General features: G+C 43.8%; 2 protein-coding genes across 2 annotated transcripts; one reads left to right on the top strand and one right to left on the bottom strand.

Annotated features, from left to right (window-relative positions):
* Positions 1–694: 694 nt before the first annotated feature.
* LOC131739335 (uncharacterized) lies at positions 695–3,660 on the bottom strand. The gene is made up of 6 exons (XM_059032698.1): positions 2,520–3,660; positions 2,034–2,126; positions 1,790–1,894; positions 1,246–1,355; positions 847–1,044; positions 695–709 (listed from the first exon to the last, which is right to left on the bottom strand). The coding sequence occupies exons 1-6, from the start codon at positions 3,658–3,660 to the stop codon at positions 695–697; spliced, it is 1,662 nt and encodes a 553-aa protein (XP_058888681.1).
* Positions 3,661–6,361: 2,701 nt separating this feature from the next.
* LOC117426784 (cis-aconitate decarboxylase-like) lies at positions 6,362–10,787 on the top strand. The gene is made up of 6 exons (XM_059033413.1): positions 6,362–6,445; positions 6,645–6,705; positions 6,913–7,100; positions 7,419–7,511; positions 8,659–8,864; positions 9,213–10,787. Exons 1-6 carry the CDS (start codon positions 6,428–6,430, stop codon positions 10,135–10,137), a joined length of 1,491 nt encoding a protein of 496 aa, XP_058889396.1. The 5' UTR covers positions 6,362–6,427; the 3' UTR covers positions 10,138–10,787.
* Positions 10,788–24,736: the final 13,949 nt, after the last annotated feature.

Here is a 24,736-nt window from a genome sequence, read left to right on the forward strand (position 1 = left end):
GTGAGTGTGGGTCTTTGGACAGAGCCTCTCTTACAAACTAAACTCACACAGGTTTTTGGATTTTCTTAAAGGAAACAAATGATATCCTTCCATATGAGTAAAAGAGTCAACAGATGTAGCAGTGCTATAAAAGGGAGAGTGAAGTCACCTGTGGTTTTACACTGACATTGCCATAATACCCATAAACTATTAGACCAATGCAGTGATGACTGCCAGGATTTGAAACACAGACCTTGCTTTTTTCTCTAAATTATACATTCCAATTTTCGGAAGGACAAAAACATCTATTTATGTTACAAAACTAGAAACATACAACTAAACATTCAAGAGGAGTTTTAAAGTACTTTCATTAAATTAACAGGTGTTTAAATAGTTCATATTACACTTAAGTTTTTTTTTTCCATTTGCCAGTAATATCAGTAATACAACTAAATAACAGAAACGTACTGGGTAAAATCCTATATACATACAAACGGCAGCTGACCTAACTGCCTGTACGGTGGCAGGGATCATTTCCTTTAGATGGAAGAGCCTGTCTGAACTCACCTAGTCTATTGAGCCACTCGCCCTTCTTGACAATGCAGCTGATGCCTCCTGGGTAGACGTTCCTCATGAACTCCCAGAGCAGGGGGCTGAAGGGGGGCTTGGCAGTCGACAGCTGCTCCAGGTTGGAGATTCAGATACAGATGGGCTTCTAGCGTGGGCGATCCTGAAAGAGGGACAGATGTGTGAGCTGAGAGCATGGCTCTGGAAAGTGACTCTACTCCTGCCTCCATGCAAAAGAACTCTTGAGTGCTTATTCTGCACAGCACAGACAAACAAACACATACCTACTCCAGTCCATACCTTGATATTGTAGATCTTCTCTATTGCCTGTGGGTGTTTGCAGGATGCTGCCAATGCGTACACAGTATCGGTGGGAACACCACAGACCCCACTGGCATCCAAGAGTTTTGAGATGCTCAGCAGCCCACTAGTCTTTCTTGAGGTGGTGATGGAACAAGGAGGAGGAGGGGGAGTTTTGTCAGCTTTTTCCTGTGTAGCCTATAAGAAAGAGTGTATTTAAAAGCATGCTCAAATCTGCAACAATCCACTTCAGCACTTTTGTAGTGACCACTGGGAATTCAAAGGCTTCGTGGACATACATGAGTTTAAGGATCTATTAAAAATCTTTATTTCATATTATTTTGGAAATAAAAACATTATTTTAAAACTAATTCCAATATAGCTGGATGACAACTTTACCTTCAGCAGTGGGGGCCCGAGAGGCAGCAGCTCCTTTGTGAAGATGGAATTTCCAAGGGAGGCCAGAGTACCATACAAACAGATCAAAGAGAAGATGGCCAGCATCACAACTGTAATGGAAAACCAACTTAGTTTTATCACCATCCTTGGAAAGAAAATGTACTGGAGTCTACAGGCAGGCTCCATAGAGGTAGTGCATGTGTGTAACAAAACAGACATCGGACCCAACAATGGTAACATTGGGGAGAAACAGGAGAGATTGCCATGTGTGAACTGTGGGTGAGCCAAAAGTGTAGGATCTGTTGAGTTCTGTTCAATCAAAAGCCAAAGATGAATACTCTAGTCTAAGGAAAACATTTACTCAAGAACTTAACCCGTTTGATTGCCAATCCAAACACAGAATATGTTTTCATATTATTAGCCATTATGTATGGTGTTCGGGTGATAGATGTCTGCCTTCCTAATTCAAATTGTTTAAATAACAAGTTGCTGTTAATCTTTGCTCCAGGTTTGACTTTGGGGAAGGAGAAGGGGAGGCTCTTACTTTCCAGTTGGTAAGGCAGTCTGTCCAGTGTGGAGAGCAGGAAACACACCACAATCACCTCCATGACAAGAGTCAGCAACAGCAGCACAACATTTACATAGGCACCTTGGGAAAGAGAGGAAAAAACACACCAACACACATTTATATTTTCCATCCATTTACTCTGACACTTTTCTTTTCACTCCAACTAAACAAACCCCTAAATGTTAGACGAAGATCAGATTCCGTTAAAAAAATGACTTACCTATAATCATTAGGAAGCCATTAATTACCAAGAAAGCTACAGCCCCAGCTGTGAATCCACCAGCAAAATCAGTAGAAATGCCAAGTAACACACCTACAAAATAAAGACATTATTTTAATAATTTTAAAAGCAAAACATTCCCAACTAAGAAAATCATGAATTAGGTGCAGGGCAGTCATGGACATCCTCAGGGGGATTTCACAAATAGAAAGTGTTTAGCTTGTTCTAGAATCCCTATATCATGTGTGCAGTCAAACAGAGCTACTCTTTTTTACAACAGGGACATACATCTTTTATTTATTACTTTCAACACTTATATACTTCCTCAACCACTTTATTTAACTAAAACAGGTTGCACTTCCACTGATATGACTGTTGCCTACAACAGGGGTTTATTAAAACAAATTGGTCGATCACTGTAAAGTTATCATGTGAATCTACTTAAAAAGACAGCTGCCTTTGCCTTTTCCCCTTATTAAAACATACCTGCAAACCGATACCAGGTCCAGGTAGCCCAGATGGCAGCATAGCAGGATGGGATAATGGGCCCAAAGTGCCTTCCCTTCTGGATGTCCAGTCGGCTCACGTAAACCTGGATGATTGCTCCAGGGATCAGTACCCAGGGGACGGTGAGATGGAGGATGGTGGGGTGCACGTCCTGGCTGTGGATGGCAGAGAGGGCAGCTATGCCATTGGTCACATAGAAAAGGGCATCAGGTAGCTCTGTAACGGTGCTGAGAGGGAGGTCTTGGGGTTTCACCCAGCACCGTTTGATGAGTCCCAGAACATCCTGGAGCTTCTCTGTGGATAGTGGCTGCACCCCAACAGGGATCAAGGTCTTCTCCCCTATGGAATTGATGAGTCGGGCAAAGGTACCGTAGAGAGACAGGGCTGTGAACAAGCTACAGATCACCCCAAAGAAGATGTAGTAGTCCCCCAGTGGGATCTGGGAGATTGTGGATACTGTGAGCAGGAGGAATAGCAAGTTATGGGCCACCTCTAGCACATCCATGTTGAGTGACATCAAGCAGAGAACAATGGCGGTCGCTAGGAAGAACCAGTCACCAACCATCCTTTCTCGCCCGCTGACCGCTCCCTCTCTGTCGATGAGAACTGACAGCACAAACTCCTCCCATGACTTCACCAGCCAGTAGGTGCTGTGCAGACAAAACTTGGTTGTGTGGTAGACGTCTTTTCGTAGGTAGGCATAGTAACTGGAGAAAAGCTGGGAGAAAGTGTTGATAGTAACCCAAATAGTGCCCACAAAGAAGGATGGTAGGTAGCCAAAGCAGAAGGCGGCAAAGATGAAAGGAGAGATTGTGTCGCACAGGTATCCCAGTGCCATGGGTTCAGCATATTGGGTGTTCTTCTTCTTTTCTTCTCCTATTTTTTGGGAGTTGCTGTTGTTGGCCGTCCCCAGGAGCAGCACATCAAAAAGGGGGGTCCCAAAGCCCTTGAGGATGTAACGTTGCATGACACCTTTCAGGAGCAAGGATGCCGCTCCATAAAGCCCACACATGAGGATCACCAGCTCCAGGACCCCGGAGACCACTAGAGCCCACCCCCCGACAAGCCCCGCTGCCTCAAAGATCAGCGTCAAGGTGATGGCCCCAAAGACAAAAGGCATGATGTAGTTTACAGTGGCAGAGCAGAAGGACAGGATAAATGAGATGGAAATGTAAGCGATTAGCCCTGCTATAGCAGACTGACCGATTGGTGGAGTAGCCAATTCTGTATTTCGAAAAGTGCAGTTGGCTGGATATAGCTGGTCAGTGGTGTTGGTGCTGTTAATAGAGGGTGGAAAGGCACCCAGGACTATACGGGTAGACCCATAGCTGCCCCAGAGAGCAGCAAATGCGATGAAGGATGCCCCACTTAAGTGATCATACTTCCGGAAGGATAGGAGCCCAGCCAACAGCTGAGTTACCCCCCCAATCAGAATCAGTTGAACACCTGTGAAATGTAGATAGGTAGAAGTCAGAGTCCAGCAAGGTCACCTAACAAACAAACTTCAAAGTAATTATCAGCTGTGCTATTACAGGTCCCCTTATTGTTGTGCTGAAGATCTTTCATTTCTTTTTTAAAACATTAGCATACAGGGTCACTGTATGTTCATATTGTTTTTCTAATAGAATACCAACTTTATTTGCTGCACCTCAGCCTTACACCCACGGTCTGTAAGACTGTATTGAAGCATATAAGAGTGATATAATATTACGAAACATCTTAAATATCATAGAAGAGATCAGTACAGGATGAATTGGTGTTTAGAGAACATGGAATCCTTTTTTTGCCTAAGACACAGATAGATTGTGTTTTTATCAGCCAGAATGTGCTCCACTCCCTGGGATGGTACACCAGTCTGTGCTCCGTTAAAGTTCTGCAGAAGAACGAGGAAAGCACTGATTCCATTGGCCAGGAGGCCCAGGACCCCCGACTCTCCATAGAACATGGCCACAAATTCATCTGCACTCGCCATCTTCTTAACATCAAAACTCTGTCAAATTAGAAAATCATTGAGTACACTCAGCCAACTTTAGCAGGCTTCAATGAGACGGTGCCCACTGGAACATCACAGCATCAACTGTGAATCAAACTTAAACTCAATCAGTGCAAGAGCCGGCTTTTCATTTTGATTTGCCGTAATGAAAGCTCAGTTCTATTGGACAGCAAATACCAAACAAAGACACAACTGGTACACATTTATTGTATTATCCACCACAAACAGCCAATCAATACTTTGTACCAATGAAAGCAACCAGTCTGTACCCACAACTGCCAAATCAGCCAATCACAGCCTGTCAGCTCGACTGGAGCTCAGCATCTTTCAGCAACAACAAACCTGAGAAACTGACATTTCAGTAATGTTGTTCCATTTAGATATCTGGTACTGCCCAGATAAACAATTAAAATGGATACACCAGAATGTTTATTTTCTGCTTTTCCTTTAAAGTGATTTGGAGTTCATATGCACATATGACTGATTTTTATGGTAAACTGTACAGCTGATCGCAAAATCAGAGTCAAACTATTTCCTTAAACAAGCATGGCTGATACACAATGCTATTGAAAAAGAAGAAAAGGCTTGAACAAAACACCCAGGAGTGTCGACATGCATGAGGAAATTCCTGAATCTAGCTATCAGTGATCTGTCTGCCTGCCAGCCAAGGAACAGTTAGCAATACCAGTACCAACTTAATGCACCATAATGCATACAAATGAAACTGCATAACCATGTACTAAGAGAAAAAAGGGATATCCGCCCCATTATTTGTATATACATATACACAAACTACATAAACAAACAAACAAACAAACAAATAAATAAATAAATAAATAAATACATGTTTTTATTAAATTGTGGGTAATATAATCTGTGTCAATAGTAAACTGAACTAAGTGGTCTTTTCAAAAACACAACATATTTTCCACAGTGCCAGTTTATGACAGAGGCATTTTATTTAAGTCTTAAGCATACTTGTTCAGTACAGTATAGTTCAATATAGTATGGTGCCTAATGAAAGCATATGTCAGATAACCAGGTAGATATTCTATGATCCTATTATGTGATTTATTGCAAATTATTATAATGATATATATTTTTTGAATGAAATATATTACCCACACTGTATATATACTTTGTAAACTTAACTGTTTGTTCACGTAAAAACGTAATAAATTAATTATACTGGTTTATGAAAAAGCTTGCCATTTTGATCTACTTATCTTTAGTGTTTGTAAAGGAAATATTCTGCCCAGTCTGTGTGTTTCTTTTATTATATACTGTATGGTATGTGATAATAATTATTATCACACTCATGAGGATGGGCGCCCCCAATGCATGCAGTATCTGATATATATGTTTTATAATCATCTACATTTCTACTAGTTAACTAAAATACAGTTGGTATTTTTAATAATACAAAAAATGATCACACACTATATAACATAATTTATATTAAACAAAATTCATTTAAATAGTTTCTATATAATCAAACAAGCATTTGTCTAACTGTAAAAATATGAAACAAGATTGGTATTACAGTACCTGGCCAAACTCTGGTGAGAGTTTATTTTTTATAGAACCTCTCTCTCAAGCAGGGGAGGAGTCTCCCAGTGCCAAGTTCTCAGTAAGTGTCCTCCCAGAACAGAAAGAGGGTTATTCCCCAACATTCCAGACCTCTTCTTGGTCATTACATAACCCATTTCCTGGTCAAATTAGAAAAATCCCCCCAATTAGTTGAATAGTTTCACTAAAAGAAGGAGGGGTTTTGGAACCTGGAGGAAGATCGGCATCCAGATATGAAAGAATATAAAGAGAGGATGGAACCACAGCAAAATATCAGCTCAGTGACAGAACTTTGTTGTTACACAGCAATCTACTGAACACCATCATGCTCTCAGCACTCAAGGTAATTATTGCATTGAAACTCTTAGAAATGTATGCATTTTTATTTTGTATTTTACTATTATTATTATTATTATTATTATTATTATTATTATTATTATTATTATTATTAGTATTAGTAGTAGTAGTAGTAGTAGTCGTAGTAGTATTTTCTGTCATATATCATATTGATTTTATTTAATTTTTTTCCCTTTTTAAATTAGTTTCAGAGAACCTCGAGGCACTTTTCCTGCCTGCGACTTCTACATAAATCTGCAGTTGAAGGTAAACATTTTTTAAAAAGCTATTTAATTTAAAAAAAAAAAAAAACTGTGTAAATAATGTCAATTTTAAGGATTTCATACCATCACCAATTGAATGGACCCAGTTGTCTTTAAGTGTTGTTATTTTAGTCCATTATTGTAGAGTTGATGCTCTGAATACTAAAGTGAAGCACAGGCAGAGACTGACCTGCTGTTTGTTGTCCTGCAGTGCAAGAAAGGCCTGCCCCAGAGGAGACAATCACCAGTAGTTTTGGAGGGTTCATCCACTTGGTGCACCCGGGCCAGCTGTCAGACACTGTGCTGCACCGCAGTAAGAGGATGATCCTGGACAGCATCGGGGTGGGGCTGCTGGGAAGCAGCTCCCATGTCTTCGAGCTGGCTCTGCAGCACTGCCAGGTAATCCTTCAGCTGAGGCTTACACTGGGCTATGGTACAGAGGGCACACAGGCTGCTGACCTTAGTGGCCCCAAAGGTAACAATGCTGCCCTAAAATGATGGCCAAAGAAGTGGGCCCTGGCTGTACAATTTTAATATCAACCATTCCTTCAGTACTTACCCCATTTTTGAAAAGTTTCTTTGAACAGTCACCATTCCAATTGAGGTTTGCATTGTCAAACCAGGGTGATGATAATAAAGAATTTAACTTGCTTGTTTCCATCTTGTTTCCAAGAATGTTGAGACCCTATAATGATCTGTGATTAACTCTCTTTGCAGCAAATGTATGCTCCAGATTACATCAGTTCAGTCTTTGGTCGAAGGCACACAAGACTCTCTCCCTGTCTGGCAGCCTTTGTCAATGGAGTAGCGGTAAGTCAGTGTATTTGTTGGCTGGCATGTTTTAATGTTTTAACGGGCAGCAGTGTGGAGTAGTGGTTAGGGCACTGGACTCTTGACCGGAGGGTTGTGGGTTCAATCCCCAGTGGGGGACACTGCTGTTGTACCCTTGAGCAAGGTACTTTACCTAGATTGCTCCAGTAAAAACCCAACTGTATAAATGGGTAATTGTATGTAAAATAATGTGATAACTGTATAATGTGAAATAATGTGATATCTTGTAACAATTGTAAGTCGCCCTGGATAAGGGCGTCTGCTAAGAAATGAATAATAATAATAATGTCAGGTTTGTTTACACAGTGCTCAGCCCTTTCAAATTGTAAAAATGTAGTCCATGAAATGAGCACATTCTAGCAGCTGACGAGATCTGCAGCTCGTGTCTGTGGCTGATCATTTCCTCATTGCACTTCCTGCAACTAATTTCCATGAAAACACCTCTTGAAATACAGCATTCCAAAATGATACGCTTAAAAAAAAAGACAATGTAAATGTAAATGTATTTATTAATTTAAAATTTAAAATGATATAAGCACAAAATCATCCAAACATAAAATTATCATGAACAGAGGCTGGGTTGCCAATATTTACTATCAGTATATACAGTACACAAATCAATAGATCTTGTAAGAGATGATGTGTTATTATTTCAACATAAAGTAGTTTAAAACGTTTGTTTTATCTCTAGTTTTAAGTAATTGTTTGAGAAAAGCAAACAAGAGCACTTTACAGGTTACTTAGCAGATGATTAAGGAGTAGTTCTATGAGAAAGTCAAAGGAGAAAAACTTCTGAGATCTGAGGCTAAACATTTTCATAATGCAGAAAATTAAAAACCAATGTAATGCCTTAATTGTGTAAATATAATACTTAAATAATTTAATTTGTTCATTATACTGGATATTTGCCCATCAGGGAGTGACTGTATTCAGGACACATTCCATTTATCCTGTTCTTTTTCTTTTTTTTTTTTTTTTTGAAAAGTGAAAGCTCAGGTTTGTATTCATGTCCTTGAGTTTCTTTTGTAGAAAGATGGGGCACTGCCAGGCTTCCTCACAGTCAGGAATGTCAGTGGAGATCACACTGTACCAGGTGCTTACTGTGCCCGCATGTTCTTCTTTACAGGTCCATTCAATGGATTTCGATGATACCTGGCACCCAGCCACCCACCCCTCAGGGGCAGTCCTTCCTGCCCTGCTCGCTATTGCTCAGATGTTACCTGGCAACGCCAAGCCCAGTGGGATGGACCTCCTGCTAGCTTTCAACGTGGGCATTGAGATTCAGGGTCGGCTCATGAGGTTCTCCAACGAAGCCCAAAACATCCCCAACAGGTGAGGAGACTGCTGCCGAACAAACTTGGCACAATACTGTAGTGCTGCCAAGGAGGAAGTGTGCCAATAGTCTTCCAGCATGAATGAGACAGTGTTTGAATTTGAAAGCAAATCTTAATCTGTTTTTCATTGTTTTTTTTTTAGCCTCACAGTGATTATGTTGTTTTTATTGGAAATTATTATTACACTTTCCTAGTAAAATAAAATGTTTTCTTAGAAGGCATGATAAGAAACGTTTGTCTACCCGAGGTTGTTTTTAAATCAGAATTTTAAAACCATTAAAAGCATATATAATGTAAAATACTCTCTCAGTTACCAGGATGGTCATGCCAGTGTTTCTCCCTTCAGGTTCCATCCCCCGACTGTAGTGGGCCCTCTGGGTAGTGCTGCTGCCTGCTCCCATTTGCTTTCCCTGGATCGCTTGCAGTGCTCAAACGCCTTGGCGATTGCTGCTTCGCTGGCAGGGGCTCCCATGGCCAACGCTGCCACTCAATCCAAGCCTCTTCATATTGGGAACGCAGCCCGACTTGGTCTGGAGGCGGCACTGCTGGCATCCCGGGGCCTGGAGGCCAGCACACTGATCCTGGACTCAACCCCAGGCTGCGCTGGCTTTAGCGCCTTCTACAACGACTACCTGCCTCAGGCACTGCCCTCCCCGGTGGAACAGGATCCCCGCTTCCTGCTAGAGGACCAGGACATAGCCTTCAAGCGCTTTCCTGCACACCTGGGGATGCACTGGGTGGCAGACGCAGCGTGCTCAGCACGGGAGCTTTTGGTCAACACTGTAGGGGGTTTCCACCCCTCTATGATCCAAAACATCCTACTGAGAATCCCCCTCTCCAAATATATCAACCGGCCCTTCCCTGAATCCGAGCACCAGGCCCGACACTCCTTCCAGTTCAACGCCTGCACTGCTCTGCTGGACGGCGAGGTCAGTGTCCAATCCTTCAGCCCAGCCTTCTTGGACCGTCCTGAGCTGCTCAGCCTCCTGAGCAGAGTACAGGTCGAGCACCCCCTGGACAACCCTGCCAATTTCAATAAGATGTACGCAGAGGTGCTGGTGACCCTCACAACGGGCGATGTCTTGAAGGGTCGTTGCGACACCTTTTATGGACACTGGAGGAAGCCACTGAGTCGTGACAGTCTGCTGAAAAAGTTCCGGGCCAACGCTGGGGCAGTCCTGCCAGGAGAGAGAGTGGAGGCCATCATTGATGCCGTGGAGAACATAGAAGACATGCAGGACTGCTCCCACCTCACCATGCACCTGGAGTGAAGGGCTTCATGACATCCTTTGATGACATACACTTGAAGAAAACAATATGAAATGATTGGGGAAACGATCTTTATGCCATTTGTGTTTTGTTTTACTGTATTATTATTATTATTATTATTATTATTATTATTATTATTATTATTATTGTTGTTGTTGTTGTTGTTGTTGTTGTTGTTGTTGTTTTTATATAGTGCATAATTTTAGTGATTATTTACCAATCATACTCAATTGTAAGTAAAGCACAGTTCACATGGATTATGCAATGTATATACTCTCAATTCTGCTAGCACTGTAAATCTCACTATTGCTCTATTTATTGAATTCTTGTTATTTTATTGGATCTTTTACAAAGATTTATTGTGTGTAATTTCAGACTTTTGTATCGGAATTGCAATACTGTTGATTTGTGTAACAGGTCACTAGTTTGGAAGATATCATCTGTCAATTCAATCAATTAAATCATCAAATGTGAAATCAATGCAATGCCCCAAGTGTGCAAATATAATACAAATGAAACAATTGTAATTGCTTTGGTGTTTATATTTTATTTAATTGAAAAAGATGATTAGTTTACAGTGTTTAAGGTGTACAATAATACAGTACTTTCATTGTTAAGTGATATAAATGTATTGTATATACTGCAGATAATAAATTTGTAAAATTAAGTGTTCTCTTTTGAAATCAATTGCCCATGCAAGGGGATATTTCCTTTCCTCTCCTTCAAATTACATCAATAGACAAACTGCAGCGTGAGACTACAATGAGAAATGTCCTACTTTAGGTTACAGAAACCGTCCATGCCATTTTATAACCAAATATCATAGCATACTGATACAATCTACAAGAGAACTATTAATCGGAAACATTGGTTATTTCATTTTCTTTAACTTCTATTTCTGTTCACATTTGGCATTGGGGGCAGCACAATAAAAGTTAAAAATATATGACAAACATTATTTGTTATTGGAAACAGTCTCAGTTTAAAAGAAAGAGAATACTTGGTGGGTTTCATGAGGTACTTCCACAAGAATGCAGGTCTACTCCTCTCCTGTTCTCTCGTGGCAAGGAAAACAGGCCTCGTTCACTTTATTGACCACAGCTGAATTCAACAAGAGGTTGCAATTGAACAAACTGTACCCAGCACTCCTATAAACAGAGCAAGGAACACGGAAAATATGTTTTGCAGCGGCCTGAATTCAAGAAAATGTTGGAACAGTTGTGTCAATACTCATGTGTGGCAATGTGCCCCGCCCCTGTGTGCATATTATGTGTTGTATGTTGCGTGCGTGTGTTAATGTTGGTGTATAGTCATTGGTACACGGGATATAAACGGGTCTGTGTTTCACGTGTATTAAAAAGTGTAGATTTGTATTTAGGCACGAGGAGGGCACAAATCACTTCACGTGCTGGTTAAATGTAATATGTGAGCACGGGGTTGCACAGAATTAATTCACGTGCTGGGATTCAAGTGAATAATCAATTAGTAATTGAATCCCAGCACAACAGTATATATAGATGCACGTTCTTTCACTCAGGGTTGGGTGTTCAGTGAGTGGAGAACGGGATTGGAGACGGAGGTAATAATAATAATAATAATAATAATAATAATAATAATAATAATAGTTAAAATCTGCTCACCGTGTTGTGTCGGTATAGTTCGTTTTGTTTGTCTTTTTATTTTGGCGTATAGTGCCGTGTCCAGTGTTTTTGTCTGTTCCAACCTTTTATTTTCTGTTCTGTTTATTAAATGCTGAGCGAAAGCATTCGCTCAGCTTCACCAAACCACACCTCTCTGTCTGTTTATTTCCTGCTTCTGGTCTGACGCCACCCACTCCGGCCGTCTTTGTGACACGTGGTGTCCTGCGTGGGATCTACAGCGCCGCCAGGACTCAGGCCAGAGCAGGAACCGCATTTTTGGATTAAAAAAAAAAAAATATGGCAGAAGACGCCATCAAAGTGCGGGACTGGATCCTGGAGAATGCTGGGCTGGAGGCCCAGTCTATACCAGTAGCCATCCGGTTCCTGCGGTTGATGGACAGGGAGAGATGGGAGGCTTATGGAAGGGAACACACCCTAAGCACCTGGGAGGAAGGTGTGGAGTTGGTCCTCAGCTACCTGGAGGCGGTCATAACCACAACAACAGAAATATTAAACATCTATCTTCAAATAACAATACATGTGTAATATGAAAAACCTGGAGGGAATTTCTTCAAAAGTAACTAAATCCATAACATGTGCTCACCAATGATGAGACAAATGAAAACAGAACACACAGCTTGCTTTTGTCTTCCTTCCTTCATTGTGAACACACAGATTGCGCACAGCCTCCTCTTATCTGCTCAGGCTTGTGAGTAAAACTGAAGCGTGCTTTTCCTGCAGCCCGACTGCATACCTCCCACTGCTCCACCCCTTTCTCAAAGGAAGGCATGTTGAGGAACACAAGACAACAAGTCTGTTAGCATTAGGACAGGCTTTCCATTGACTTTTATGTTTCAATAGATAAAGCAGTCTTTAGAGGTTAAAACACACATGTGTATGAATAGTGACATGGCATGGGGGGCTGGGAACGCTGAGGTGGGCCCAAGGGAGGTGGTGTCCTTGCACGGACACGGGGTGCTGCGGGTCTGCAGGGGGTTTGTTTGGTAACCCTTGCTTGTGGTCATGCTTGTGGAGTGACCACCCTGAGTTTTACTTGTGCCGTACAACGTCACATATCCGATCCCCTTTGGACTGGGGTATAGGCTGATATGTGAAAAAATTGAATTTGCGAACATCTATAGAAAAAGCATTTAAACATCCATAAATACGCAAACCGCTTTAAAGATGGGGACAATTTTTTGCTTTTAAAGTAAGCAAACGTAAACGTGATTAATTCGGCTACAAATACACAGTGTTGCTATGTGGTTTGCTATAAGCCATCTCCACGCAAAGCTTTTAAAAAAATATATACAAAAAAAAAACGGTAAATGTACAGTAACCTGCAACTGATGGCTTCTTTCTTAACTCTAGAAGTCACTGCCTCCCTGGTTCTGCTTTCTTAATATCTCTGTCACGGTACTTTGCGCTCTTTCTTGATATTGCCAGCAGCTGATAAGCAGCTTGGATTGAATATTGTTTCAGCTATTTTAAACAAACGGCCGGTAAGTGTTGCGTTTATGAAGCTTGCTTTGTTTAATCAAACACATTTAAAAGCTACGACAACATGCTGCCCATATCTGCAAGCGTGTGCTCCATCATATAAACACATTGCACAAAAAATAGCTTTCTCGACTGGTGTATTGAAACGTTACTGCTACACGCAGCTGACTGACACACGCACACAGCCCGCCTCTCTTAAAGGGGAACGCACCAAAAGAATGATAGCTGTAACGCTTTCTTTCTGTTTCCATTGCGGAAGCTGCATTTGCTGCCAATGCCATTACTCTCGTAGTTTACTTTTAATATTTATTTATTTATTTAGCGAGGTGGTTAATTGATCAGGATGGTTATGTGACGGTCAGATATGCGACGTTCCACTGTATTGTTGTACACCCTTTGGGTCATTGAAGGAAATACACTGCCCTTGTAACACACTGTGAGTGGATTTGATTCTGTCTCCCCCAATCCTGTCACTGTGTCTGTGGTTATGAAATGGTCCAGTAGGGGGCAGTGTTCATATTACCATAATGAATCCATTATGGCACCAATTTAAACCCAGTAATGGTGTTTCTTAACACTAGAACTGCCACGCGCATCAATTTGACGTGTTTTGGATTTAAAATTTAAATGACTCAGCATTTGTAAATGCAATGCGGTTGTCCTTTTTTTCTTTTTTTCGTTTAAAAAAAACGGACGACACACAAACACAACACATTCACAAACGCAGAGTTGTTTAAATTTTGAATCCCACTTACGTCCCTCAGCTGTTCTAGTGTTAATGGACCAGTACTGTGCCAGTTCCTAGCCAAACTGGGCCATGTACTGGGCCCATGTGCAAACTATACCGACCCAATTCTGGCACGTAATTGGACCAATACTGTCAAATTGGCCTGCCAGCATTGCACCAATACTGGCAAAACAGTTTGCCAACATTGGTCCAGTATTGGGTCAATTCCGACATGTTTCCTGGGACCCTGTTTGGATCATGGCTAGTCTTTTACATCTCATGAATGCAGAAAAGCTTTGATCAGCTGAATATAGCATTAGAATGTACAGGCTCTTAAGACCAGAATGGAAACGAGACGTAAAGAAGACACTCAAGTTAGTTCAGTCTCAGGAACTTAAAAAGAACACAACTCACATGCAGTATATTGGTGTCTGGAAAATGTCATTTTAAAAAGAGATTGCAGCGTGTTAATGAAGGTACCCATGATAATAGATACAAGTAGATTAATAGTGATATACATGTATCAGCTTTGAAGACCATATCTTATCCTCTGTGCTGAAAGGGTCAGTGAAGAGCTGGTGGGTTGCTGAGCGTCATGGAATTCTGTCATGGGAATATGGTGATGGGTGTGATGGTGATGGGTGTGATGTATTGTTGGTGTGTATAGTGTGTAAATGTGAGTGTATGTAATGTGCGTCTTGTTTTGTTATTGTCAAGGGTAAACGGAACAACCCGTTCCCTGGTGTTTGTTTGCAATGCTGTGTTCACGTGAGAATGAATGCATGTTAGTTGATCTTTGTAAGAATGCGCGTGTGAATGAAATCCCACGTGTGTGCTGCGTTGAGTAAGCACACACCTGCGTTGAGTAAGCACACACTGCCCAGTCTCTGACCACCTTCCAGCGCCTCCTCAAGACACACCTCTTCAGACAACACCTTGTAAAACTCAACTCTTCCCTTCTGGACAATATAACACTCTGCCTTTAATGCACTTTAACTTGCACTTATCTGCTCCCTATTTTACTGTATTTAATCCTGCTCTTAACCCAATCTGTAGTATTTTGAATTTCACCTCGTATCTAACACTGATGTAACTATCAACACTGTTATCTGCTCTTGAACTGCCCCGATATCAAATCGTACTGTGTTTTGTATTTGCTCTTATTATGACTGAAATCATTGTATTTTGTATCTTGCTCTTAATTGTACTGTATTTCTTGATATGTATTTTTTGTATACAACTGTAAGTCACCCTGGGTAAGGACGTCTGCTAAGAAATAACTAATAATAATAATAATAATAATAATAATAATAATAATAATAATAATTGTTCACGTGCGGTTTGGGAGTTTCAGGGTAATTGTATAATTATAGTCACAGTGTATTTAAGGGGACGAGGGCACTGTTTGTTTTAGTTGTGTGTGAGTCAGAGCTAGGAGTTGGAGGGTTGTGAGTGAGAGAAAGAGAGTTGAATTAAAATAAGCAATTGCTATGTGTGCTTGTCACCCCAGCACACTACTTGTTTTTTTTAATTAGATTAGTGTTTGTTGTTTTTCCCAAAGTGCCGTTTGTTTTGTGTTTTGTTTAACAGTGTGTTTTGTTTTGTTTATTTAATAAACTGAGCGTCACTGAGGCTCATTGGGCACCCTGCACTAATGTTCCTGAGTGTTTACCTCCTGGTCTGACCATGCCCACTACAGCTGTCCTGTGACATATACTGTCAGAGTGGGATAACAGCGCCTCCACGTGTCAGACCAGGAGTAGTGCAGGTGTGTTTTTTATTTTTACTATTTTTTTAATAGTGTTTATTTTTTAATGGAAGAATATATGGAGAGGTGGAATGGACGTCAGCGGCAGTTAGAAGCTGAAGGAGCTCCGTGGTGCCTTGCATGCCTGGAGCATGGACTCCTCCTGGATATCTGCCCCTGGGAAGACCCCCTCTTCATGGAAGCCTTCAATAGAGATGAGGTGGAGACCACAGAGGAGTGGAAGCCCCGGGCCAGCTGCCTGCCCAACAACCAGGCAAGGTCATCCAGGGAATGGGGAAGGTGGAAGCAACCCAGAGAAGGAAGAAGGGAAGAAGCAGCCGAAGGAAGCAGCGAAAGCAGCAGCAACACCAGGTGCAACAGGAGGAGGAGTGTTGAGTGCACTGAGTGCTATCAGTACGGGGAGGGGAGGGGGATGAACCTGAAGTCCTGTTGTGTCCAGAGCATTTCCACTGTCAGCTGGGAGGGTGACAGCATTTCCACTGTCAGCTGGGAGGGTGACAGCATTTCCACTGTCAGCTGGGTCGGGGTGACAGCATTTCCACTGTCAGCTGGAAGGGTGACAGCATTTCCACTGTCAGCTAGAAAGCTGTCAGGTGTGCCGCCCATGGGACCCTTGAAGCCTCTGTTTCTGACCCGAGACTATGCCCAAGACGTTTGGGACTTTAAGGGGGAGGTGGCCATTAAGGTCATGTGTTCCACGCACGGGGGGGGGGGGGAGTGTGACGGGGAGCTCCACCTCTTTGTATTATTTACTATTATTATTATTGTATTATTTTGCATATATTATTCTAAATATTGTGGTACTGGGTTTGTAAATAGGGGGATTATTAGTGTAAATATGTGTTATTGTTATGGTGATGGGTGTGATGTATTGTTGGTGTGTATAGTGTGTAAATGTGAGTGTATGTAATGTGCGTCTTGTTTTGTTATTGTCAAGGGTAAACGGAACAACCCGTTCACACAACAGAACTAGGACCACATGTCAGGTAATGATTGAGTTCTAATGTTTGCTCTGGTTTCACACATTAAGGAAGTCCCTGTTCAAGCATGTATTCATTATATTTCTACAGTTCATTGTGGTTAACCAGACCCTGCTTTCTAATTTCATTTCTATGAACATAGAACACGTTTTCAAAGAGTGCAGAGAAGAAAAAGCATCAAAATGCAAACAGTTTGCCTGCACTGAAACCACTTTATAATTCCTTTGCCAGTGATAGTGTGTGGAAGCAGTTCAACACAACTTTCTTTCATCTTTTACCAGGTCATGGGCCTATGCCAGTTAGTGCTGAGAGTTTTTGTACAGCGTCCCAATGAGTTTTCACACACTGCTATCCTCAGAGCACAGTGATAGATTGCTGTGTCGCTCAGAGCAAGTTTGGAAATGGTGATTGTAGTAGAAGATCTGTCTGCTGTAGAAGTGAACTGGCCTTTAGCAAAGTCTGCAGTGTGAGAATAGCTACTCCATGATCTGGCTCCTTTAAGCAGTATGTATTCCAGGGCTTGGTTTGAGTTTGTTTCGATACCACAAGATATTAATGTATTTTACTACTTGTATTATAAGAGCAGCTGATTGTTACTGACTCTCCTTCTGTTCTGTTGAGGACTGATGGAATCCCTGCTTGTCAGGGCTGAAGATTGAGGAAGAAAAAGAACATTTAATAGACAGTCAGAAATTATAATAATATTAATAATAATAATAATAATGTTTTTTGTTGTGTTGAAATTACCTGGCAGGATAATAAACATACACATGATTAATGGATCCATTTTAGCTCAGTGCTGATCTCTTTAAGAACAGAATAGAAAGGTCCTGTCTCTGTGTTGATTCTGGTGCTTTTCTCTTCACAATGCTGCTCTGAAATATTCTGCTTAAAGGTCTTGAACGGCAAAAGTCTGTAACCAATCAGCAAAGAGAAACGTAAACATGTGATGTAAATGTGATGTAATGATGTAACTCTGTGGTTCATAGTTGTGGTTACCATCTTGTTTTATCAACACCTTCATTATCAGTTAACTGGATGCAAGTCAAAGAGGTTTCAATTCTTCATTGACTAACTGCAGTCGCCCTACCCACTTTCCAATGAACCTTCCCAGAACTCAGGAAATCCAGCACTCCCCACATTATAATGTGCACTGCGGTTCCCCTTCTACACAGAACAGCTGTCACTGGAAATGCCATCAGCATTGTAATCACTAGCCTCTGTACACTCCAGGGTTTTTGTATGGGTAGGGCGCTGCTTTGTATCACTGTGCTGGTTCTATTGCACAGTAGTAGATGTAAGAATCAGACACTGAAGGCTGTATTGTCAGTTTTATTTTATTTTATTTTTTTTTTAATTAGTCGTTGCCAATTATTTTTATTATTTTCTCCCAATTTGGAGTGGCCAGTTATTTTTAGGCTCAGCTCACCGCTACCACCAGACAATTAATAAACACATTTTTTACAGCGTCGGAGGACAACGCAGCTCTCGGGCAGCTTACAGGCAAGCCCGCAGGTGCCCGGTCAGACTACTAGGGTCACTGATCCGCGGTGAGCCGAGGACAACCAGGCCGATCTAAACCCCTCCTCCCCCCCCCCCGGGTGATGCTCGGCCAATTGTGCGCTGCCCCCTGGGAGCTCCCGTCCACTGTCGGCTGTGGAATAGCCTGAACTCGAACCGGTGACGTCCAGGCTATAGAGCGCATCCTGCACTCCACATGGAGCGCCTTTACCGGATGCGCCACTCGGGAGCCCCAGGGAGCCAATTTAGATGAGGTATCTACTGCTGGTTTATATTTCCCAGAATCGTCTCCATGTGTTCCTGAGCCCCAGGCTTTGCTGGTGTATTTTAAACCCTGGTTAGGAGCTTGTTTGTACCATTGCATTGTATTAAAGCTGCTTGTCTGATAGTGACAGTTTATTTGAACTGATTCTCCTTCTGAAACTTGCTGCGAATCAGGGCTTTGAGTCACTTTGTGGAGCACGAAAATCAAACCAACCAAAAAAAATATGCCAGAGGAAAGGCAGCAAAGTCCTCTTGGTGCATGGAAAATAAAAGAAAAGTTTTGTGAGGAGCAGCTGAGAGTCCTTATGGCTGAGGTCACTCAGCATGAAACTGAGTTATTTGGAAAAGCCTCAGCCAACATCAGTTATGCTACCAAAGAGGCCACATGGTCCTCTATAGTGGAGAAAGTCAATGCTGTCGGTGTTACCAGGAGGACAGTCAACCAGGTGATGAAAAGGTGAAATTCAGCTATTAGGTCTAGGATGAGTGAGACAATCACGCCACCGCATCCTCTGGCATCCCAAACAAAGTGACCCTGGGTTTGAATATGCGGGTCTGCTCCGTCTTGCTCTTCTCTGAATGTTTTCCTGCCTGTCCTCAACAAGAGCCAAGTGTCGCCGCATCAGGAAGTGCAAACAGCAGCCATCCTGAAGCCAATGACAGGTCTCTGCAGGTGTGTGCTTTTATACAGCTCTTAATTACTCGCTTCTACATGGTTTACACCTTGTCAGAAGAGGTGCAATGTTTTTGGAGGGTCAGCAATTGCCCAAGTGCAAGGCAGAATCCTTGCATCTCATTATAATGTTTGTGCCCACTTAGTATCCCAGATCCCCTTAGTATCCCTCGTTTCTTCACTTGAATACATTTAAATATAATTTAAATTGATTAATGATGGTGTAGCAGGCCGAGCAGTCCTGTACAGGGTTTGTTCATTTTTAGAATGGGGTCTCCCCCTCTGCCCCTGTGTTATTTTGTATTGTTTATTTGTTTTATTGTATTTAAATGTATGTATGTATGTATGTATGAGTGTTTTTAGTTTGTTTATTCGCGTGGATGGGAACCCCCATCCACAGCAGTTTAATTAATAAACTCGTGCAGATTGTGGCCGAGGGGTAATAGAATAATTACTAGCCAGTTAAACCCCTCGGCCACGATATAAAAGCCTGCAGCTCGCTGCACTCGGGGTGGGTGTACGAGAGGAGTGTACAGAGAGAGAGAGAGAGAGAGAGAGAGAGAGAGAGAGAGAGAAAAAAACAAACCTTAAAAAAAAAAAATATACAGGAACAGTGACAGCGACTGCCCAGCCTGACCTGTATTTATTATTTTGTGTTCGTGATTTGTTTTATTTAAACCTTTTTTTCTCTCTGTGAGCAAGTCTTTTTGTTAAACCTTTTTTTATTTATTTTTGTATTATTTAAATAAAACGGCACCGCCGCGTCTTTCTTTTGTTAAAAAACTGCAGACTTGGTGTCAGTATTTTTACTTCCTGCATCTGGCCTGACGTCACCGCCCAGCCAGCCTGTCACACGTGGTGTCCAGCGTGGGATCACCAGCGCCTCCTGGACTCAGGCAGAAGAGGGGTACTGCAGTTTTTTTAGTTTTTTTTCATTTTTTCTATTACGTGGAGAGTAAGGGAGAAAAAATGAGAGGAAGAAGAGGAAAGGTGGGAGGAAAAAGGAGGAGTTGGAGGAAGCAACAGCCAGGGCAAGTCTGCCTGACATGCTTGAGGGGGGAGGAGTGGTGTTTCAAAGTTGGCGAAGTCAGCCACGTGTCACCCGACCTCGCCAACTTTTCCGCCTCCACCTCCGTGGGAGGACAACTTGCCGCTCCCACCTCCGCCAGCAGAGGGAGCATGCCTGCTGGTTCCGCCTCCATCGCCATCACCAGCAGAGGGAGCATGCCTGCTGGTTTCCCCGCTGCAGCCAGAAAGGCAGGAGCCTCTGCTGCCTTCGCAGCCAGAATGGTAGGAGCTGCTGTCGCCTTCGCAGCCAGAAGGGGAGGAGCCCCTGCCACCTTCACAGCCAGAAGGGGAGGAGCCCCTGCCGCCTTCACAGCCAGATGGGGAGGAGCCCCTGCCGCCTTTGCAGCCAGAAGGGGAGGAGCCCCTGCCGTCTTTGCAGCCAGAAGGGGAGGAGCCCCTGCCGCCTTCGCCACGAGCAGAGCAGCAGGAGCTGCCTCTGCTTCCACCACCACCCGCGGGAGAGGAGCAGGAGCTGCCTTTCCCTTCAAGACAGGACGGACTGGGACAAGATGCTGGCGGTCTGCAGCCACCCTTGCATAGGCTGCTAAGAAGAGCAAGGGGGAAAATCGCCGGGTCACAGTGGCTGAGAAGAGGACCAATCCCAGCACCACCGCTAGTCCTGGCTCCCCTCCTGCAATCACCTCCTGAGGGTCTGCTGCCGCTGCCGCCCTGTTGTGCATCACCCGGGGATGCGAGTTCGCCACCGCCCAAGGATACCTGCCTTGCACCGCCCAAGGATGCCTGCCTCGCACCGCTCAGGGATGCCACTCCCGCTCCGCTCAGGGACGCCACGCCTGGATCGCCTGGGGCTGCCTGTTGCTCCGCATCGCCTGGGGCTGCCTTTTGCTCCATACCGGGTATAGGGTACGAGGGAGAAGTGGAGCTCCCGCTGCCATCTCCATGGCCAGGGGCTCCCCTCCCGAGTTCCCCTCCCGAGGGTCCGCTGCTGCCGTCGCCTCCCGAGGGTCTGCCACTGCTGCCGTCTCTTCCCCAGGGTCCGCCACTGCTGCCGTCTCTTCCCGAGGGTCCGCCGCTGCTGCTGTCGCCTCCTGAGGGTCCTCTGCTGCCGTCACCTGGGGTCGCCGAGGGTCCTGCTTTGCCTGGGGTCGCTACCAGTCCTGCCATGCAGTAGGAAATACTGTGGCTGGAGCCCCATGAAGGGGAGCTGCCGGCCACGAAGAAGGGGGGGGGAGGTCAGGAGACCAACTCCCCCCGCAGCAGTTTCGCTACCAGAAATTGGGTGGCCGGAGCCCCACGGAGGGGAACTGCCGGCCATGAAGAAGGGGGTGAGGTCAGGAGACTAGCTCCCCCAGCCGCACTTTCGCGGCAGGATAGTGTGTGGCGGGAAAAGGGACCTCCCACCATGGCCACCCCCATGGACACTGTGCTTCCCCTCTTCCGGGACTCTGAGCTTGAGGGGGGAGGTGGCCGCTGGGGCTATTTGTGCGTCGCAGAAGGGGGGGATATGTAACAGGGCGAGCAGCCCTGTACAGGGTTTGTTCATTTTTAGAACGGTGTCTCCCCCTCCGCTCCTGTGTTATTTTGTATTGTTTATTTGTTTTATTGTATTTAAATGCATGTGTGTTTTTAGTTTCTTTATTCGCGTGGATGGGAAGCCCCATCCACAGCAGTTTAATTAATAAACTTGTGCAGATTGTGGCCGAGGGGTAACAGAATAATTACTAGCCAGTTAAACCCCTTGGCCACGATATAAAAGCCTGCAGCTCGCTGCACTCGGGGTGGGTGTACGAGAGGAGTGTACAGAGAGAGAGAGAGAGAGAGAGAGAGAGAGAGAGAGAGAGACTTTGACTTTTAAGATCCTTTATTTAAATATTCCAAATAAAATCCATTAAAATTCAAATAAAGGTAAAACACAACAAAAGTTAAGATTCCTACTGCCTCAGCAGAATTAAAAAAGTCCTAAAATACATCATGTTCTCCTTAAAAACAGATTTTAAACAAAATAAAAGGATCATAAAAAATCAATATAAAAACAGTGTTTTTTCCTTGTTGAAAACAGATTAAAGCCAAAATAAAAACACTGTAAAACAAAAAATTAAATAAAATTAGAACAAAAACTGGAGCTCCCCCTCCTCACTCACAGCACACAAGGCGTCTCCCACACACCACCTCTCCTGGATGTCCTCCAGGTTACTGACCAGTTTAAAATACTCAAACTCTACTCTGATCTGGCTGACCACGAGCACTCTGAACTGAACCACTAAACTGGTCAGTCCAGAACCAGAGAGTTGATTTTTCCTTGTCTTTAAAATAGCCAATTTTGCCTGTCCAATTAAAAAATTAATAAGAACACACCTGTTTTTCATTTTAAAACTGTACAGAACCCCAAAAATAAAAAGCTCCTTACTAAAAACAACCCCTAAATTATTCAGGATTCCTTGCAGTAAATTAAAAAGTGGCCGCAGCCTCTCACACTCACTGTAGGCACGAAAGAGAGTTTCCTCTGCTGAGCAAAAAACGCACTGCTCACTGATACTGGGGTCCACTCTATGGAGAAACCTGCCTGTGGACACAATGCAGTGTAGAATCTTCCACTGCAGGTCCCCCACTCTCTTGGCGAGAGGCGGCTTGTACAGCACCCTCCACACCGGCCTGTGCCCCTCCTCTACAGCCAAGTAAGCTCTCCACTTGGAGTCTACCAGACCCCTTAGCCTACTATACTCTGTGGCTTTAACACACAATTTGTATATATGTTTGCTATTCATTGTGTGAAAGACAATTTCCTCCACATTCTGCAATTTAAGCAAAGTCCCTCCATTCTCTCCACCCCCCTCTCCTTCCTCACCTACTGCTGGTGACACAATCATCCCTGGAAATAAGGAAAACTGTCTCTGTTCTGTGCCTCTGGACAGCTCCTAACTCAGGACTGCCTTGAGCCGCGAGGACAGGCAGCCCCTCAACTCACCTATTAGACTTTCTGCAAGCCTTTCTGAGTGCCAGCCTAGCTGTGCAGTTAACTGGGAGGCAGTTAGCCAGCGGGAGAGCTCAAGATTTAACAGGTGGACCAACCTGGTTACACCTGCTTTTAAAAAACTGGCACAGAGCGTCATTGACTGGAGGAACTTAACTGGAAAGAGTGGATTAAAAAATAGGGGCTCCTCAAACAGGTCCTGCCCTGTCAAGGACTCCACATCCCTTTCCACCCTCACCAGCTGCCAAGCATTTAAAATACTTTGATAAAAAGGAGGAAGTCCTGCTTTACTAAAATTGGTGTTCTCAATTAAAAACAGGTGTTTTCCTAACCCCAGCCCCCCAACTCTATTGAGAAGGAAACAGGCCAGCCTCTTCCAATGAGCCTCCTCCTCAGTGTACAGGAGTCTCTGAACTGCCTGCAGTCTGAAGGCTGCCACCCTGCTGAAAATGCTGACTAGCCCCTGCCCCCCATCACTAGGGAGGTAGAGGACTGCCGGCCTCAAACTGTGTCTCCCGCTCCAAAAGAACTCCAGCAGCACTCTCTGAATCTCCTTCACCAGGCCCTGGGGTGGGTCCAGGCATACCAGCTTGTGCCACATGCTAGAGGCCACCAGATTATTAATAACAAGCACCCGGCCCTTGAATGACAGTTGGGCCAGCAGTCCCTTCCACCTCTGCAGCCGCCCCCTCACCCTGTCCAACAAACCCTCCCAGTTCTTTTTCATGTAGTTCTCTTTTCCGAGGTGCACCCCCAGCATTTTAATGCCTGTTCTGTTCCATTCCAGCCCCTCAGGCAGGACAGGAGGAGTGCCCTCATCCCGGCTGCCTGACAGGAAGGTGTCACATTTTGCCCAGTTTACTTTGGCAGAAGATACTCTCTGGAACTCATTCAGAGTCTGCTGCAGTGCTTTGACATCTGCATCCCCACTCACAAACAGTCACATCGTCTGCGTAGGCAGACACCTTCACTGTGGCAGAGGAGGGTGTGGAGGGCAAAGAGGACACTGTCCATCCAGCTAACCTGACCCTCAGCAGGTGCAACAGGGGCTCTATAACCAGCGAATACAGCATACCAGACAGGGCGCAGCCCTGCCTTATACCCCTGCACACTGGGAAGGGCTGACTCAGCCCATTGTTGATCTTTAAAATACTAAAAATGTTGGAATATAAAAGCAGAATATAAGAGATAAAACCAGGGCCGAACCCGAAGGCCTCCAGTGTTTTAAAGAGGTAGGTGTGGTCGACTCTATCGAAAGCCTTCTCTTGATCCAGGGAGACCATTCCTACATTCAAATCACAAATATCACTTATAAGTTATCAAAAATAGAGCGACCCGGTATACAATATGTTTGATCCATATGTACCTGTGGCAATGTGCCCCGCCCCTGTGTGCATTTGTGTGTTATATGTTGTATGTTGCGTGTTGTGTGTAAATGTTGGTGTATAGAGATGGCTGCACGGGATATAAATGGGTGTGTGCAGCACAAGTTATTTAAGATGTATTTGTATTTAGGCACGGGATTGCA

The sequence above is a fragment of the Acipenser ruthenus genome, chromosome 11 (assembly GCF_902713425.1).
Source record: "Acipenser ruthenus chromosome 11, fAciRut3.2 maternal haplotype, whole genome shotgun sequence".
Taxonomy (NCBI): Eukaryota; Metazoa; Chordata; class Actinopteri; order Acipenseriformes; family Acipenseridae; genus Acipenser; species Acipenser ruthenus.

Excerpts from the sequence above, each read along its gene's own strand:
- LOC131739335 (XM_059032698.1), bottom strand. The coding sequence starts at position 3,660 with ATGCCTTTTGTCTTTGGGGCCATCACCTTGACGCTGATCTTTGAGGCA. Across the intron at positions 2,127-2,519 it reads GACCTGGTATCGGTTTGCAG|GTGTGTTACTTGGCATTTCT; the intron begins GTATGTTTTAAT and ends TTTATTTTGTAG. Across the intron at positions 1,895-2,033 it reads TGGCTTCCTAATGATTATAG|GTGCCTATGTAAATGTTGTG; the intron begins GTAAGTCATTTT and ends CTCTTTCCCAAG.
- LOC117426784 (XM_059033413.1), top strand. Across the intron at positions 7,512-8,658 it reads CCTTTGTCAATGGAGTAGCG|GTCCATTCAATGGATTTCGA; the intron begins GTAAGTCAGTGT and ends TCTTCTTTACAG. Across the intron at positions 8,865-9,212 it reads GCCCAAAACATCCCCAACAG|GTTCCATCCCCCGACTGTAG; the intron begins GTGAGGAGACTG and ends TTCTCCCTTCAG.